This window comes from Eucyclogobius newberryi, unplaced genomic scaffold (genome assembly GCF_026437365.1).
Source record: "Eucyclogobius newberryi isolate DKJ021-1_F unplaced genomic scaffold, fEucNew1.0.hap1 SCAF_97, whole genome shotgun sequence".
Classification (NCBI taxonomy): Eukaryota; Metazoa; Chordata; class Actinopteri; order Gobiiformes; family Gobiidae; genus Eucyclogobius; species Eucyclogobius newberryi.
The window spans coordinates 23078-39021 of NW_027316540.1; the positions used below are offsets into that span (position 1 = coordinate 23078).

The 15944-nt window shown below is 43.4% G+C and overlaps 1 protein-coding gene across 1 annotated transcript; it reads right to left on the minus strand.

The window, feature by feature from the left end:
• Positions 1-9181: 9181 nt before the first annotated feature.
• gba3 (glucosidase, beta, acid 3) lies at positions 9182-15631 on the minus strand. Its single transcript, XM_072439578.1, has 5 exons — positions 15506-15631; positions 14274-14498; positions 11595-12397; positions 10561-10684; positions 9182-9696 (listed from the first exon to the last, which is right to left on the minus strand). Exons 1-5 carry the CDS (start codon positions 15558-15560, stop codon positions 9506-9508), a joined length of 1398 nt encoding a protein of 465 aa, XP_072295679.1. The 5' UTR covers positions 15561-15631; the 3' UTR covers positions 9182-9505.
• Between the last annotated feature and the right edge of the window lie 313 nt (positions 15632-15944).

The window sequence follows — 15944 nt, forward strand, 5'->3', positions numbered from 1 at the left end:
CCAAATGCGGCCCGCAGACCAATTCTTGTTGGCCCTCCGACTTCCTGCTAAGTTGGTCCAAATAACAAAAGTAGTACTTTTTACTGTAAAATTGGACAAATTCAATCATTTTTATGTGATAACAACCTATTATTAATGTTCCAAGTATTATTAAAGGTGTGGATGCTCATCGAACAATGCCAAATGCAACATTTTTAAGTATTCACTTTCAAATTCAACATTGTCGACTTGTTTGTTGCCCTCTGCTCCATAGAAGTCTCAAAATGCGGCCTTCGCTGGAAAAAGTTTGGACATCCCTGCCCTAAATGATACAATTACCAATTACAAATGAAATGGTTCACTTTGTAACTCTTCTGGTGCAGGCTGGAATGTTCCATAGGCACTGCATTTATTTAAAGACACATTTTTATTCCTTCAGAAACCTGCATTTTTACTGTGATCAGCTTTCCACTTTAATTTAGACAAGACAAGACAAGTTTATTTGTAGAGCACATTTCATACACAAGGCAATTCAAAGTGCTTCACACAGCAGGACAAAAATGCATAAAAATCACAAAGACATGACAGAAATCACAAAACAGTTTAAGAGAAGAGTGCAAAGAAAATACTTTCAGTCACAAACACAGCTAAATAAAACTGTTTTTATTCTAGATTTGAACATTGTCAGAGTAGAACCTGTCTCACATCTTCAAGAAGACTGTTCCAGGTTTTAGCTGCATAAAACTGAAACACAGATTCCCCATGTTAAGTCCTGACTCTGGCACCAGCAGGAGGCCAGTCCATGTTTAGTCCTGACTCTGGCACCAGCAGGAGGCCGATCCATGTTTAGTCCTGACTCTGGCACCAGCAGGAGGCCGGTCCATGTTTAGTCCTGACTCTGGCACCAGCAGGAGGCCGATCCATGTTTAGTCCTGACTCTGGCACCAGCAGGAGGCCGATCCATGTTTAGTCCTGACTCTGGCACCAGCAGGAGGCCGATCCATGTTTAGTCCTGACTCTGACACCAGCAGGAGGCCGGTCCATGTTTAGTCCTGACTCTGGCACCAGCAGGAGGTCGGTCCATGTTTAGTCCTGACTCTGGCACCAGCAGGAGGCCGGTCCATGTTTAGTCCTGACTATGGCAGCAGCAGGAGGCCAGTCCATGTTTAGTCCGGACTCTGGCACCAGCAGGTGGCCGGTCCCTGAGGTCCCTGAGGTCCTCAGAGTCCGAGATGGTTCATATGGCACTAACATGTCTGAGATGTACTTTGGTGTTAGGCCATGGAGAGACTTGTACACAAACAGAGCTGCTTTAAAGTCTCTTCTCTGAGCCACAGGGGGCGGTACAGAGACCTGAGAACAGTACTAATCGTACTTCCTGGTTCTAGTCAGGACCCGAGCAGCAGCGTTCTGGATGTACTGCAGCTGTTTTACAGCTCGTTTGGAGAGGCCAGTGAGCAGACCGTTACAGTAGTCTAATCTACTGGAGACAAACGCATGGATAAGTCTCTCCAAGTCTGGTTTAGACAATATACTTTTGATTTTGGCAATGTTTCTTAGATGGTAAAAAACTGCTGATGTTAGTCATTTGACTTGGCTGTTGAAATTCAAGTCTGAGTCTGCTATTACCCCCAGATGTCTTAATTGATTTGTAGATTTTTTAAAGGTTTTAGAGCAAGAACACTTTCTCTTTGTTTCTGTGGGCCAAAGACGATGATTTCAGTCTTGTCTGAGCCAACTTGCCATGTGGCGTCTCCTCCTTGTATCCATAGAGATGGATACATTTGATTCTATAGATTAAAATATTAGGCAATAGGCAAAGAAAACCGCAAGGAGAACCCATAACATAACAAATATGAACTGGCGCATGAAATTTAGTTTCAGTAGAGTGTAACATTACACCCAAACTAAATAATTGTCTGTTTTAAATCCGGGTGTGGCTGCATAATTTACATATTCATTTGTGAAAGCAACTGACCTTATAAACCGCTCTAATCCGCCGCTGGGTTGTCTATATAAGTGGCTTACATGTACATTAAAAACACATCTCCACTTTGAGCACTTTAGCAGCCATACCACCTGTTCAACTCCTCTCCATCATATCAACAGAAGCCCCCAAGTCATGTGGACAATTAACTGTTGGCCATAGATCAACAGGAAAGAAATTATAGCAGCGTTTGGGGCAGAGGGGGGCGGTCCCAGTGTGGCGTGCATAAGAAAGCCGTTCTGATTGGTATTAAGTGGTGAGATTAAAAAGCCATCTCTCAGGTCGGGTCAGCTGGTCTACATTTGAATTACTAGGGTCCGAGGCTAGATAATTCTCTCATTAGCGCCAGTCAAACCCGCAGTGACAAGGCGGGTGAGAGGGGAGCATGTTGTACAACACTTAGCTGTAATTAGTTGGAGCGCTGTTGCTCTGTGGACTGCACTTCCGCTCTCGACGCTCCAACTCGTCTTCAAATGGAGATGAGGAATAGAGCGGAGGTGACGTGCCCTCATGGTTAAGAGTCAGGAGAGACTCACAGTATCTATGCATTTGTCTCCAGTAGGTTTACGAGCTGCAGTGCATCCAGAACTTACTTCATGTGGCTCGAAGAATAGACTATAAAAGGAGCTACTTCTGTACAATTCTCTCCATGGCCTAGCATCAAAGTACATCTTGGACATGTTAGTGCCATTTAAGCATCTGAGGACCACAGGGACCGGCCTCCTGCTGGTGCCAGAGTCAGGACTAAACATGGACCGGCCTCCTGCTGGTGCCAGAGTCAGGACTAAACATGGACCGGCCTCCTGCTGGTGCCAGAGTCTAGGACTAAACATGGACCGGCCTCCTGCTGGTGCCAGAGTCAGGACTAAACATGGACCGGCTCCTGCTGGTGCCAGAGTCAGGACTAAACATGGACCGGCCTCCTGCTGGTGCCAGAGTCAGGACTAAACATGGACCGGCCTCCTGCTGGTGCCAGAGTCAGGACTAAACATGGACCGGCTTCCTGCTGGTGCTAGAGTCAGGACTAAACATGGACCGGCTTCCTGCTGGTGCCAGAGTCAGGACTAAACATGGACCGGCCTCCTGCTGGTGCCAGAGTCAGGACTAAACTAAACATGGTCCGGCCTCCTGCTGGTGTTCAGAGTCAGGACTAAACATGGACTGGCCTCCTGCTGGTGCCAGAGTCAGGACTAAACTAAACATGGACCGGCCTCCTGCTGGTGCCAGAGTCAGGACTAAACATGGGGAATCTGCATTTCAGTTTTATGCAGCTAAAAGAAGAGTATTCCGAGACAGGCCTGTTCTCTGACAATGTCCTCATCCATGCTCAAAATAGTTAAGTTGTGCATATTACTCCAGGGATTTCTCTTCTTTAAAAAAAAAAATATATATAATTGTATAATAATGTTCGTTTTTATTGACTCGCTTGTATTGTGATTTTAATGTCTTTTCTTGTTCTGTAAAGCACTTTAAATTACATAATATAGCAATTGAGCGCTAACATACATTTTCCTTGCCAATTGTGCTAACCACTTTGCCGCTGTTATGCTAGATTGGGTCAATAGCTCTGGGCTGTTTATGGCAGTGGTTCTCAACCTGGGGCTCGGGGCACTCATGATTTCTGGGGGTCCCCAAATGATGCAGAGAAAAACTGTAAAATACATGCAATTGGGTCGACATCCTTGAAATGCAGCTGTAAATGGAGATTTTTGGCCCATCAAATGACGTTATTTAGTCCTTTGTCCTGAATATACAATCGAACATTAGATTTATGGGCGATTTCATCTTTTTGAGGGTAGCATTGTTTGTTTTTGGGAGTCGCGGATGCTAATGAGTGCGGCTCTAAAACTACCGGTTAATGGGACACACATTTGCTCCTGAAAACACTCGAGCAGAGCATTAGTGGACAATCAGTAAACATGTTTTCTCGCTGTGTGTGAGTCGAATTATGGACCAATGTGCTATTAAAACAAAATTACAACAACTGTAACTCTGACATGCGCTTGGATTCTACTTTAATCTTGTACAAAATTAGACGTGTATACATGCGTTTGCGGTGACGTCATACAGACTTCTCCATAGCGGCCATTTTAAAAGGGGCACGCGATGTATAAAAACCAACACGACTGCATCCTTTTCTACGGCATAATGAGCTACAAATACTTTGATTCTTTAGACGATAACGGCAAACTAAGTGCACGACAAAGCTATCATATCTTGGTCAGTCAACAGAGCGATGTCCTAACAGATTAAGCAGGTTTTAGGCATTTTGACCTCATATTTCCTGGATTTCGTATGTAGTAGACGTGCTGTTGTGCCCCTTCCAAAATGGCGGACTCGGTTGCCACTGCACAAGTTCCCGGATGTGCGAGCGCATGTAGGCAAGGCAAGGTTATTTGTAGAGCACATTTCATACACAAGGCAATTCAAAGTGCTTCACACGCATTGAAATCACAAAGAAATTACAGAATCAGAAATACAAGAAATACTGATTGTCTAAACTAACAAAATCACAAACAAAAGAGAAGAGTGCAAAGAAAAAATCCTTTCAGTCACAAACACAGCTAAACAAAACTGTTTTTAGCTTAGATTTGAACATTGTCAGAGTAGAACCTGTCTCACATCTTCAGGAAGACTGTTCCAGATTTTAGCTGCATAAAACTGAAACGCAGATTCCCCATGTTTAGTCCTGACTCTGGCACCAGCAGGAGGCCAGTCCATGTTTAGTCCTGACTCTGGCACCAGCAAGAGGCCGGTCCATGTTTAGTCCTGACTCTGGCACCAGCAGGAGGCCGGTCCATGTTTAGTCCTGACTCTGGCACCAGCAAGAGGCCGGTCCATGTTTAGTCCTGACTCTGGCACCAGCAGGAGGCCGGTCCATGTTTAGTCCTGACTCTGGCACCAGCAGGAGGCCGGTCCATGTTTAGTCCTGACTCTGGCACCAGCAGGAGGCCGGTCCATGTTTAGTCCTGACTCTGGCACCAGCAGGAGGCCAGTCCATGTTTAGTCCTAGACTCTGGCACCAGCAGGAGGCCGGTCCATGTTTAGTCCTGACACTGAACACAAGCAGGAGGCCGGTCCATGTTTAGTTTAGTCCTGACTCTGGCACCAGCAGGAGGCCGGACCATGTTTAGTTTAATCCTGACTCTGGCACCAGCAGGAGGCCGGTCCATGTTTAGTCCTGACTCTGGCACCAGCAGGAGGCCAGTCCATGTTTAGTCCTAGACTCTGGCACCAGCAGGAGGCCGGTCCATGTTTAGTCCTGACTCTGGCACCAGCAGGAGGCCGGTCCATGTTTAGTCCTGACTCTGGCACCAGCAGGAGGCCGGTCCATGTTTAGTCCTGACACTGAACACAAGCAGGAGGCCGGTCCATGTTTAGTTTAGTCCTGACTCTGGCACCAGCAGGAGGCCGGACCATGTTTAGTTTAATCCTGACTCTGGCACCAGCAGGAGGCCGGTCCATGTTTAGTCCTGACTCTGGCACCAGCAGGAGGCCAGTCCATGTTTAGTCCTAGACTCTGGCACCAGCAGGAGGCCGGTCCATGTTTAGTCCTGACTCTGGCACCAGCAGGAGGCCGGTCCATGTTTAGTCCTGACTCTGGCACCAGCAGAAGGCCGGTCCATGTTTAGTTTAGTCCTGACTCTGGCACCAGCAGGAGGCCGGTCCATGTTTAGTCTTGACTCTGGCACCAGCAGGAGGCCGATTCATGTTTAGTCCTGACTCTGGCACCAGCAGGAGGCCGGTCCATGTTTAGTCTTGACTCTGGCACCAGCAGGAGGCCGGTTCATGTTTAGTCCTGACTCTGGCACCAGCAGGAGGCCGGTCCATGTTTAGTCCTGACTCTAGCACCAGCAGGAGGCCGGTCCATGTTTAGTCCTGACTCTGGCACCAGCAGGAGGCCGGTCCATGTTTAGTCCTGACTCTGGCACCAGCAGGAGGCCGGTCCCTGAGGTCCTCAGAGTCCGAGATGGTTCATATGGCACTAACATATCCAAGATGTACTTTGGTGCTAGGCCATGGAGAGACTTGTACACAAGCAGAGCTGCTTTAAAGTCTCTTCTCTGAGCCACAGGGGCCAGTGCAGAGACCTGAGAACAGGACTAATGTGATGGTACTTCCTGTATCTATAGATACACTTTACTTGCGCTTTCAATCCTTTTCATGCTCTTGCAAACAGGCACGACCCACAGGTGGACACAGCCATCTGCCTGGAACGCACCTATGGACATCCTGAACCGACCAATTTCCATGTCTTTGTTGATGACATTGTGTTTGCATATTGGGAGTAAAAGGTTATGTCCACGTCATTAGTCTCTCTGCTTGGATCCAGGTCTGCTAAGTGTATTGTCCTTTTCATTCCATCTATTCTTATGGTTTCTATAAATTCCTTGTTTTTCCTTTTTTCCCCGCTCTCCCAGCACCGCTCCCACGAGACGACCGCCTCATTGGCCATCGCACACACTCGCATCGGGGGGTACTTCTCCTCCACCGCTGGGCTACCACACACATGCCAGCCGTGAATACCAATCTCGGCACTGCACGCCGGCACACGGGGTTAGCTGCATATTCGAAACGCTTTCAATTTTTCAGGCAGGTCTGTTAACCCACTCCCCATCAGACGGCGCCGAGGCACTCGCGGGAGCAGGCATCTTGACAGTCGTTAGCGGGGTCATCGCCGGTCCCTCGGGGGAACCAACTTAAAAGAAAAGATTTGAATTGCCTTCATTCCATGGTTCTCTCATAACTCCACTTCCTGTCTTCAAGGCCTTGGCAATATCCACCCTCCTCAATCTCTTTTGCCCGGGCGAAAATCATCAATCAAAGATGAGGCCATTCCGCGGCGCTTTTTATAAGTCCGATGTCACGCTGCTTAGGCCACTGTCAAAAGCAGGGGACAGAGGCTTTGAGAGGAGCTAGTTGTGTTAGCCACGGTAATGCATTTATCCACTTGTATAACGCTCAGGATCAGAAATGTGACCAAAATGACTCCGAGCTGCGAGAAGAGAAAAGGCGTGATGAAGATGGAGGACTGAGAAAACAGCTCTTTCCAATATAAAATGTCTGGCTAAGTAGGTCAACGGGATTTAGAAAGTTTGCTATGTTTTTTTCTTCTTTCTGTCTTGTCAATGGAATATGAGCAATGCGATTAGAAGAAGGGAGCAATTGGGAGATACATAAAGGAAGACAGAAGAGAAGGAACAGTGGTTTGGGGCCTCTCCCGGGTCCCACACCAGCTGACTGAGACACAAAAGACAAAGTTGGAAGGAGACGTGAGAGAGAGAGAAAGATAGATTTGTATCTCGGCTCTTAGGAGCAGCACAGTTGACGCGTTTTCATCTTGATGTAGAGGCAACAGTGTAATTATACCGTTACTCCGGGGAACGCGCATACGAGGGCAATTAGTAAATCGAAAACTGTAACTATTTGCTACAAGTCGGAGCCCCTTTGCACCTGTTTCGACACATAAGAATTTGTATGGCTAATCAATAATTTAGCCATTTTTTAGTGAGTCGATGAATTCCCTGGTTAATATTTCATAGTGCGTGTCAAACTGTAATGAGTCAAGTTGGGTCAAATGGGTCTCTCTTGGTAATTTGCCAGAATGTTCCCGCGGGTGAGTGTGCGTGATTGAGCGTTACAATTAAACGTACTAATTCATTGTCAAAAGCAACTTATCTATACACTTGATAGATTCGGCGCTTAATTGGAATGCACATTTAGAAGCGGTTTTCTTAGCGACTTCCTACATCACGGTCTAATCACAATAAATCCAAGCGCCACAGTAATGAATTGAAGTCGAATATTGGTAGTTGGGCTGTTAGACTGCTCGAGTGAATTATTTAAATGCTAATTAATGTTTTAAAGCTCTCCCAACTTGCAATGGGAACATATTTTCGAGACCTTTTTGACACAGACTTGATCCTCGGTCATATTAAAAGTAGTTGGATCTTTGAAATATGTTGTGGACGACCTCCAGCTTGAAATGTATCAATAAAATGCTCGAAAACCATTAGCGAGATCGACTGTTGGATGGGAATTCACGCTCCCATAGCTGTAAAATGATGAATCATGGGAAACGCAGTTCGGAGCGGTTTTGTCCCCAACACAGGTGGCACATATGTTCCGTAATCCTCAAACCGCAGCCTCACAAACTGCTTGTTGTACAACTTTACTAAGTGTTTAATGGTTTGCGATTTGTCACGAGCCGGCGTGTCAGAAGCAGAGATATTAGATCAACTTCATTAGGGCTGCAAAAGTATAAAATGTGGTTCTGCTTTGCGCTCCGAGCGGCCCAGAGAAGAACGCAAAAGGCAGTGGCATTATTCATGGTTGCACAAAAGCTTGTTATTCATCATAAGACAAAGGGGAATCTCGCCCGGCGTGACATAGATGGAGGAGGGCCGCGAGGGTATTACTCACATCTGTTGAAAACACTATGCACAGCCAACTGGATGGCACCATACACTGTGCTTATAAATGCAAACAAAGTCGCCCAGCACCCAATATAAATGACATTTGCCTTCACATCTCAGCATAAATATTAATTGTGCAAAATGTGTGATGTATTGTGGTCGGCTTGTACCACCAATAGGAGGCGTTTAGGAATCAAAGCAGCACATCATTTTTGCAACACAGTACCACACACAGTACAGTGGAGGTGGGTGTAGTGTTCGATTACACCACAAGATGACAGTGTTGGCCAAGTCTGAACAGAGTCTATTCATCCATTTTTCAGCTCATCCTGTCTGGCATGAACAGTAAATGTGATGTTAACTATTATCATTGCCCTTTTTAATGTTTTAGAGCTAGTTAAATCTTTCCCAGATGTTCACAGCACAGAAAAACAAACTAATCTTACTTTAATAGCAGCTCTAGGGTGGCTTCTCGTTCATTGGCCTCTTTTCTTCAAATAGCAGTTTGCACAGCTGTCCAAGTCATACAAATGGCATTAGCCCGTCTTCCTGTTGCGGGGCATCTGTTGCTTTCTGCCCCATATTTTTGCCATCTACAAAATGTGCTCTCCAAAGTCTGTGCCGAGATGACTTTTGTGCAGTAGTAGTAGTTTTACCGACGTGCGTTCGAGCTAAATGCATCCACTGAACATTAGATGGCCTTTTCTGCTGTAGATTTAGTGTTTTAGCATTGCTTTGTGTATTTCACGTTGGGATTGGTTTAACTTCCAAGTGAAAATAGAACTGCTGAAAATAGAACTGGTTGAAATTGCCTTTATTTGCGGATACGCTGAACAAATTAGCACCCATTTCACACAGTTAACTCGCTGTTGCTGCCTGATCTGGAAGCATTACAGCTACTTTAGGCCTATGACGGAGGAGCCTCACTCTGTACATCTCCAGGGAAGAATCGTGCAGGCTAGAATACTAATTTTACTTCCATTTAGCGGGACTGGAGTTTATCCATGTCCTTAGACGCACTGCTGGAGTTTGGGGAGGGAAACTGAACAAGTAACGCTAACTTTACATCATTTACATATGTAGTGTTTTTTGGAAAGTTGAATTTGGATGTGGACCAACATGTTTAGCACTGCGCCTTTTGAATAAGTTTGGCGTATTCTTTCCCCGAGTGGTAAATGGTGCGCGTTCGCTTCTCGTGGGAAAAGTCGACGTGGAACAGTCCAAATCGTGCGCTGTAGCCGTCGGCCCATTCAAAGTTGTCCATCAGCGACCAGGCAAAATACCCACAAACGTTGACTCCATCTTCTGTGATGGCTGAAAGGCAAAAGATGTTGTTATTTCACATATATGTTCTGTCCATTATACGTCTTGTGCGCCTAGAATGATTTGTACATAATATCTGACATGTTTTGTACCATTTTGACTACAATCTTATGCATTGATAACAGGCAATAAATCAGAATCAGAATAGGTTTATCGCCAATGAACAGAATAAATCACAAATATAGGAACTTGCTTTGGTGATAAAACAATGAACAATGATAAAAAAGGGTATATAAGTCAAAAAGAGAACCTCTGCTCTCATAACATGGCAGCGTTAAGGCCATATTCATGTGCATATAACTGATGTAAATAAGAGTGTTTACTTACCATTAGTATTAGTATTATTTAGTCTTATGCTAGCTATTTTTACTTTACTTTATTTTATTATTATTTACCTTATTTTATCATTATTTTAACATTATTTTATTTTATTTGTATCTTTTTATTGTATTTTATTTATTTACTTTCCTCCATTCCCTATTAAGATATGAGAGGAGTTTTGTTAATAAGAGTTTTTTGGTTTTGTTTATAAGAGTTCTTTTAATAAGAGTGTTTTTTATCTGTCCTTTCCCCCTGTATCTACTGCGTTGTAACACCGAAATTTTCCCATGTGTGGACAATAAAGGATTATCTTATCTTATAGTGCAGATAACTATTAATTCATATTTGTTGATGATAATTTCAGTAATCGGTGACTATAATCAGTTGTAGCAGCCCTAATACATTACCCATGTAGCACTGAAGCAGGCTGCAAGTCAACTGCCATCCATTGTTTTCCCCGACGCCGCTGTTTTTGCTAAACCACGAGCACATTTTCATAAGCGGCCTGATTGGGCACTGATTAAACTTCTTTACCTTTTGCCACCTCGCTGATTGTTTGCTTGTAGAACTCGGCTCGCTGAACATCCCGCATCTCTAACGGCCCCACCTGAGCGAACCCGTTTTCCGTGATGTAGATGGCTGGATCGCCGAAGTTTTTCTGGAAATAAATCAGTGGGACAAATGTTATCAACAAACAAGGCATATCACCTCACCTGCCACCTCCTACGGAAAGAAAGATTGGTCTACAGTGAGCCATTTAGCTCCGATTCAACGGTGGCGAGCTCGAGGTAATGGGCTGTGACAAGGCACAACAGCAGGAAATTGGTCGTTTGCAAAACACTTTTCAGCAAAGTAACTATTTCATTCAATGTGACAGCACTAATGAAGCATCAGTGTGTTTCTGGGGGTGTTAAAAAGGTGTTTGCCGCATACAAAATCAATGCAAGTTGCTAAACAAATGTCAGATGTTTTGCTCGTTTAGCTGAAGGCTACGCGTCTTCCTATTGATCAATGTAGTTTAACTGTGGGTGAGAGAGTGACTTTTAAGGAGAATGAATTTGTCAAATAAAGTGGTTTTGGTTGGATTTTTTTGTTAAAGGCAGTTTAGGACTATCATTTGGGTATTGAGTTTTACAATTAACACTTTAACGGAGGCTCATATGAACATGTATTATAAAACCAGACTTTTTTTGGGAGTATTTTGCACTTCAGACGTGATATACACTATAAATCAATTCTAAATTAGGTACATTTTCTTGAATTCAGGATGTTTGAAATGTTTTGCTGGTAAAGACATATTTATTAGCTTTTTGTTTCTTCATTTCTTCATTTATTCTATTCTATATACAAAAATAATTCAGTCAAAATATTTGGAAACCAGTGAAACACTTAAAAAATGAAATCTAAACCGATCCAACCACTTTATAGTAATATTCAGCATCATTTTAAACCATAGTTAGAATGTTGCAGTGTACCATAAGACCTACTAATTCCACTCATAAAGTTCATACAATGTTTCAAAAGGCTATTATTCAACATAATTCAACATTGATGTATTTGCTGTTCACCTTGATGTAGCTGAGAAGTTTCCTTAACCCGTCTGGCACCACTGCGAGCCAGGACACTCCACAAATCGGCCACGATGGATCCACGACCTCCTGTACGTCTACGTCGCTTTTCACACTCAGCGAATCCAACCGACCGCCCGCCGTCGTGACCTTGCGCGACGTGTAATAGTTGAGGGCGAAAAAGTCGGCCGTCCCCAAAACCGCCGGTTCGTCTTTGGAGAAAAAGGGCAGTCGCGATTCACCGGCGTAATTGTGTTTTCTGCCGTTGGCTTCAATACAGGTCCTCATTACTTCTGGATAGTCCCCGGTTACAAAGACGGGCCACGCGAACCAGCCGAGCGTAAAAGCGATACTGCGTTGGGCGGCGGCGATATCCTCCGCACGATCTCGATCTAACGGCTCTGACCAGTCACTATTGAGTCCGAGTGAGACCAATCCTTTCTGCTTCGGCCTGAAGATGGAGTGGTAGCTGTGCCACGCCGAGGCATGGGCCCTCAGCATGTTGTGGCCCGCTAAATACGCCGCCACGCCCGGTTCTTTCAACCCGGGAGCGTGAACGCCATCCTCGTGACCGAGCTTGGCGCACACGTACGGCTCGTTGATGGTGATCCAAAGTTTGACGCGGTCGCCGAAGGTCTGGAAGCAAAAGCGGGCGTAGCCGTCGAAAAGCGCGGCGATGTCGGGCGATTTCCAGCCGCCCCGGTCTTGGAGGGCTTGAGGCAGGTCGAAGTGGTAAAGCGTGACCATCGGCGTGACGCGAGCGGCCAGTAAACCGTCGATGAGCTTATTGTAGTACTGCACACCTGAAGACGAAAGAAGACACATTGTTATATTTATGAATCTGAAAACATAATAGCAGTTAGATTTTAATCATGTGCAAATAGTTGTGTTTTAAAAATAATGGTGTGTAAATATAGAATGATTATTTATTACATTATTTATTTATCTTTTTTTTTAACTTAAAGGCTTTGTTGGACAGGACAAATGCAGTGGGAAAAGGGAGAGAGAGAGAGGGTAAAGACACTCAACAAAGTCTGGACCAATGGCGAGCACACATTTTTATGTTTTTTGTTTGTTTGGGAGTTTAACAATATAGATGTTTTGGCAATCCAACAGAAATGTGCCAAAATATATAATTAAATGTATGTTGAGGTTCAATGGTAATGTATGGAGAATTTGTATTTTGTATTTTTCCCCAATTTTTTAAAGATCAAACATGAAACACAGAACAGACACAGAATATGACCAGGGAGTGAAATGTATAATAAAAATACAAAAACATCATGGCACAATCAAATCAAAATGGAAATCCCATTTAGTTCAAAGTCGGTCAATTTTTTTTCCTTTTTAAATTAATTCTGAATGTAATTTTTTCCATATGTCTGATGTATGTTACAATGTCATGTCAAATTTGACAAACATTGCTCTTACTGAACAATGATTTTATGTAACACTGATTTATTTTTAATTACAGAAAACATTGGAAATGATGGGCAAGTTGCTCATTTGATGTTTTGGTTTGAAGCTTATTATCCAATCAGAAAGCAGTAAGAGCCTCACATGAGTCTCTCATTTGGGTTGCCAAAATCCTACGACTAAAAGCAATCATGAATCAGTGCTAGTGCAGCCTCTGCAGCTCAGTGCGGGGATTCTGAAGGTTCTGAACTTTCACATAAGGATTTGACTGTTCATATACCGCATTTTCCCCACTATAGGGTGCACTGGATTATTAGGCGCACTGTCAATTAATGGTCTATTTTTGATCATTTTTCATTAATCAGGACTATTGGCGCATTAAGCAAAACAAAACGTGTACCACACAAAATCGCTTCGAGGTCAGTAAGCACAACCAGAATTAATCCAAAAGGCGCATGGTCGTTTTTTAAAGGTGTAATGGACAATTTTTCGCCGATTTGAGAACTCAAGCGGAAGTGCGCATGCGCACTCCCCCCGTGCAGAAGTACACAACAATCTCACTTCTACACGTGCGTTTGTTTATTAGCGCGACGGATCGCATCGCATCTCTCGTCTTGGTAGATTTCCGTCTCTTATGAGTCATCTCGAACAGTCTTTCTCCGTCTTCATTTTGTCCCGTACACTGAGGGAACTATATTAGGACAGATCAATGCAATTAGAGCCGACGCGGCTGCAGGTGAGCGGTAGGTGCGTTCTATGATTGATACGTGGCAGGACTAATCGGCAGTCCACGCCACGAGGAAGAAATGAGACTTAGATTTGGGCCTTTAAGAAAATGAAAGGCTTTTAAGTGTGCCTTATAGTGCAGAAAATACGGTACAAAGAATAAGCAGGGGGAAAATATTTGTGTTCAATATGCAAGACACTGACATCCCAGGTTCAGTTGTGTTATTGCAGTTGCCTTTTTAAAATCAGTCAGAGCTACATACACTACCTTAAGTATCAGATACATGTGTAAAGAAGGTACAAAGCTTTTACTGTATTACTGAATTGTACTTGCTTTTCTCTAGTAATAAAAGGACCGGTAGTTATCAGTTTCCATCACAGAGATTACGTTTAAAGTATTTGTCCCAATTTGAACTTTACTTTACAAAACAGTATTGTAAAGTCAATTATACTAGTTGATAGCATTTGCCCTTGCCATAAATTCGTAGACAGCGCTCAATGACTCAACCACAGATGAATCGCGGGGCATGGAAACACCTTTATGATTGACACGTTGCGTGGTCCCTTCGGGCAGGAGCCGGGCCCACGAGACGGACAAGCGGTAATGCGTCAGTCCAAGCCGCAGGATGCACTTGAGGTCCTCTTCCCAGAGCTCGTAGCTGTTACAAGACACATCTCCGTTCTGATCGCCCCACACTCTGCCGGTCCCGTGACAAAACGTGTCCCAGATACTGGCTCCCCTGCCATCTGCCTGCCAGCCACCTTAACACACGCAAATTGTTTCATTGAGAAGGATAATTACAAAGACTAATCAGGATTTCATTTGGGACTTTTAAACGAGTCCCCGGAGTAAATTAATTGACTTTGCAGTGTAGTTAAGAAAAAGTGCATGCAACTTTTCCCCCAGTTAGATAAAGACACTGGCACAGGTTGTAGAGTGTAGGGATGGGTGATTTATCGGCTCATATTTGTGTTTTATTTTGTTTTATTATTGGTGGGTGTCCCATTGATTCGATATTTTGACAACATTTTACACTATTTTACATTTTACAATATTTTTCTCCTCAACAAAACAGAGGATAAACTGGGAATGACAAAAACTAATGAGGAAAAATGTTGGAAAAATTAGGCTTACAACGTGGCTTCATGCTTACACGATCATGCATATTATTTTAAATCCCTGATAATTAATTGGTGTTAATATTGTTTTACAGTCACTTAACATAATTGTGTGGCTTTGCAATATTAAAATATGAATAGGTCTATTGGTGTCGACAAATATTAGTTATTGGCCACAACCGCAAGGCAATTTGGTATCACCTAAAAAAGAAAAATAGAAATTAAGTTAAGTAGAAATTAAGGTAAAAATAATAATAAAAAGGTTAAAAAAGCTTTACAAATTGGTTGTATTCAATGACGTGTATGGTATTGACTTTATTTTAAGATAAGATAAGATATTCCTTTATTGTCCGCAAATGGGGAAATTTCATTGTTGCAACGCAGGTAGATACAGAGAAGGACAGATAACTTATAGGAAGTTTAAAAAACACTCTTAATAGAAGAACTCTTATAAACAAAACTCTTGTAAAAACACTCTTAATTGTGCATACACTGAATTGTGCATCTATTTCTTTTAGTACTTGTGCAACTAGGCTACTGCTTGCTCCCCACTTTAATACCAATATGAAGGTCAAAAGTTGAGAAAATCAGTCTGCACTTTCTGTCTGAAAAGAGCTGCATGATCTTTTAATTGTATTTACAATGCATACCTTCAATTTGATACGCTGCAGTCGCTGCTCCCCACGCGAAACCGCGCGGAAACATCCTTAAACTACAACTGCAGAGTTTGCATCGTTATGTCGACTGGAACTGTTGTGGATCAGTAGTAAAACCGTGTAAATATAATATAATGTAATACATCCATGAGTAAAACAGTTGTACAACCCCGGATATTTACTCCATCAAGCCCCACTCATAGTACCACATGATGAACCAAACAGGAAGTGCGATAAATTAAACTTCCCATTGTTTGGAAAGTTGTTCAAACAATTAAACTCGACACCGGCGCGAACAAAGTAACATCGTTAAGCTTTTACGTCACACATTTTTTGATAAACGCGCTGAAAAATAATGATTAAGTTTCCAGAAAGTGGCAGAAGCTTATACGTGCATTGTTACGCCTCTTTTTACGCTCTTTTATTCTGAAAA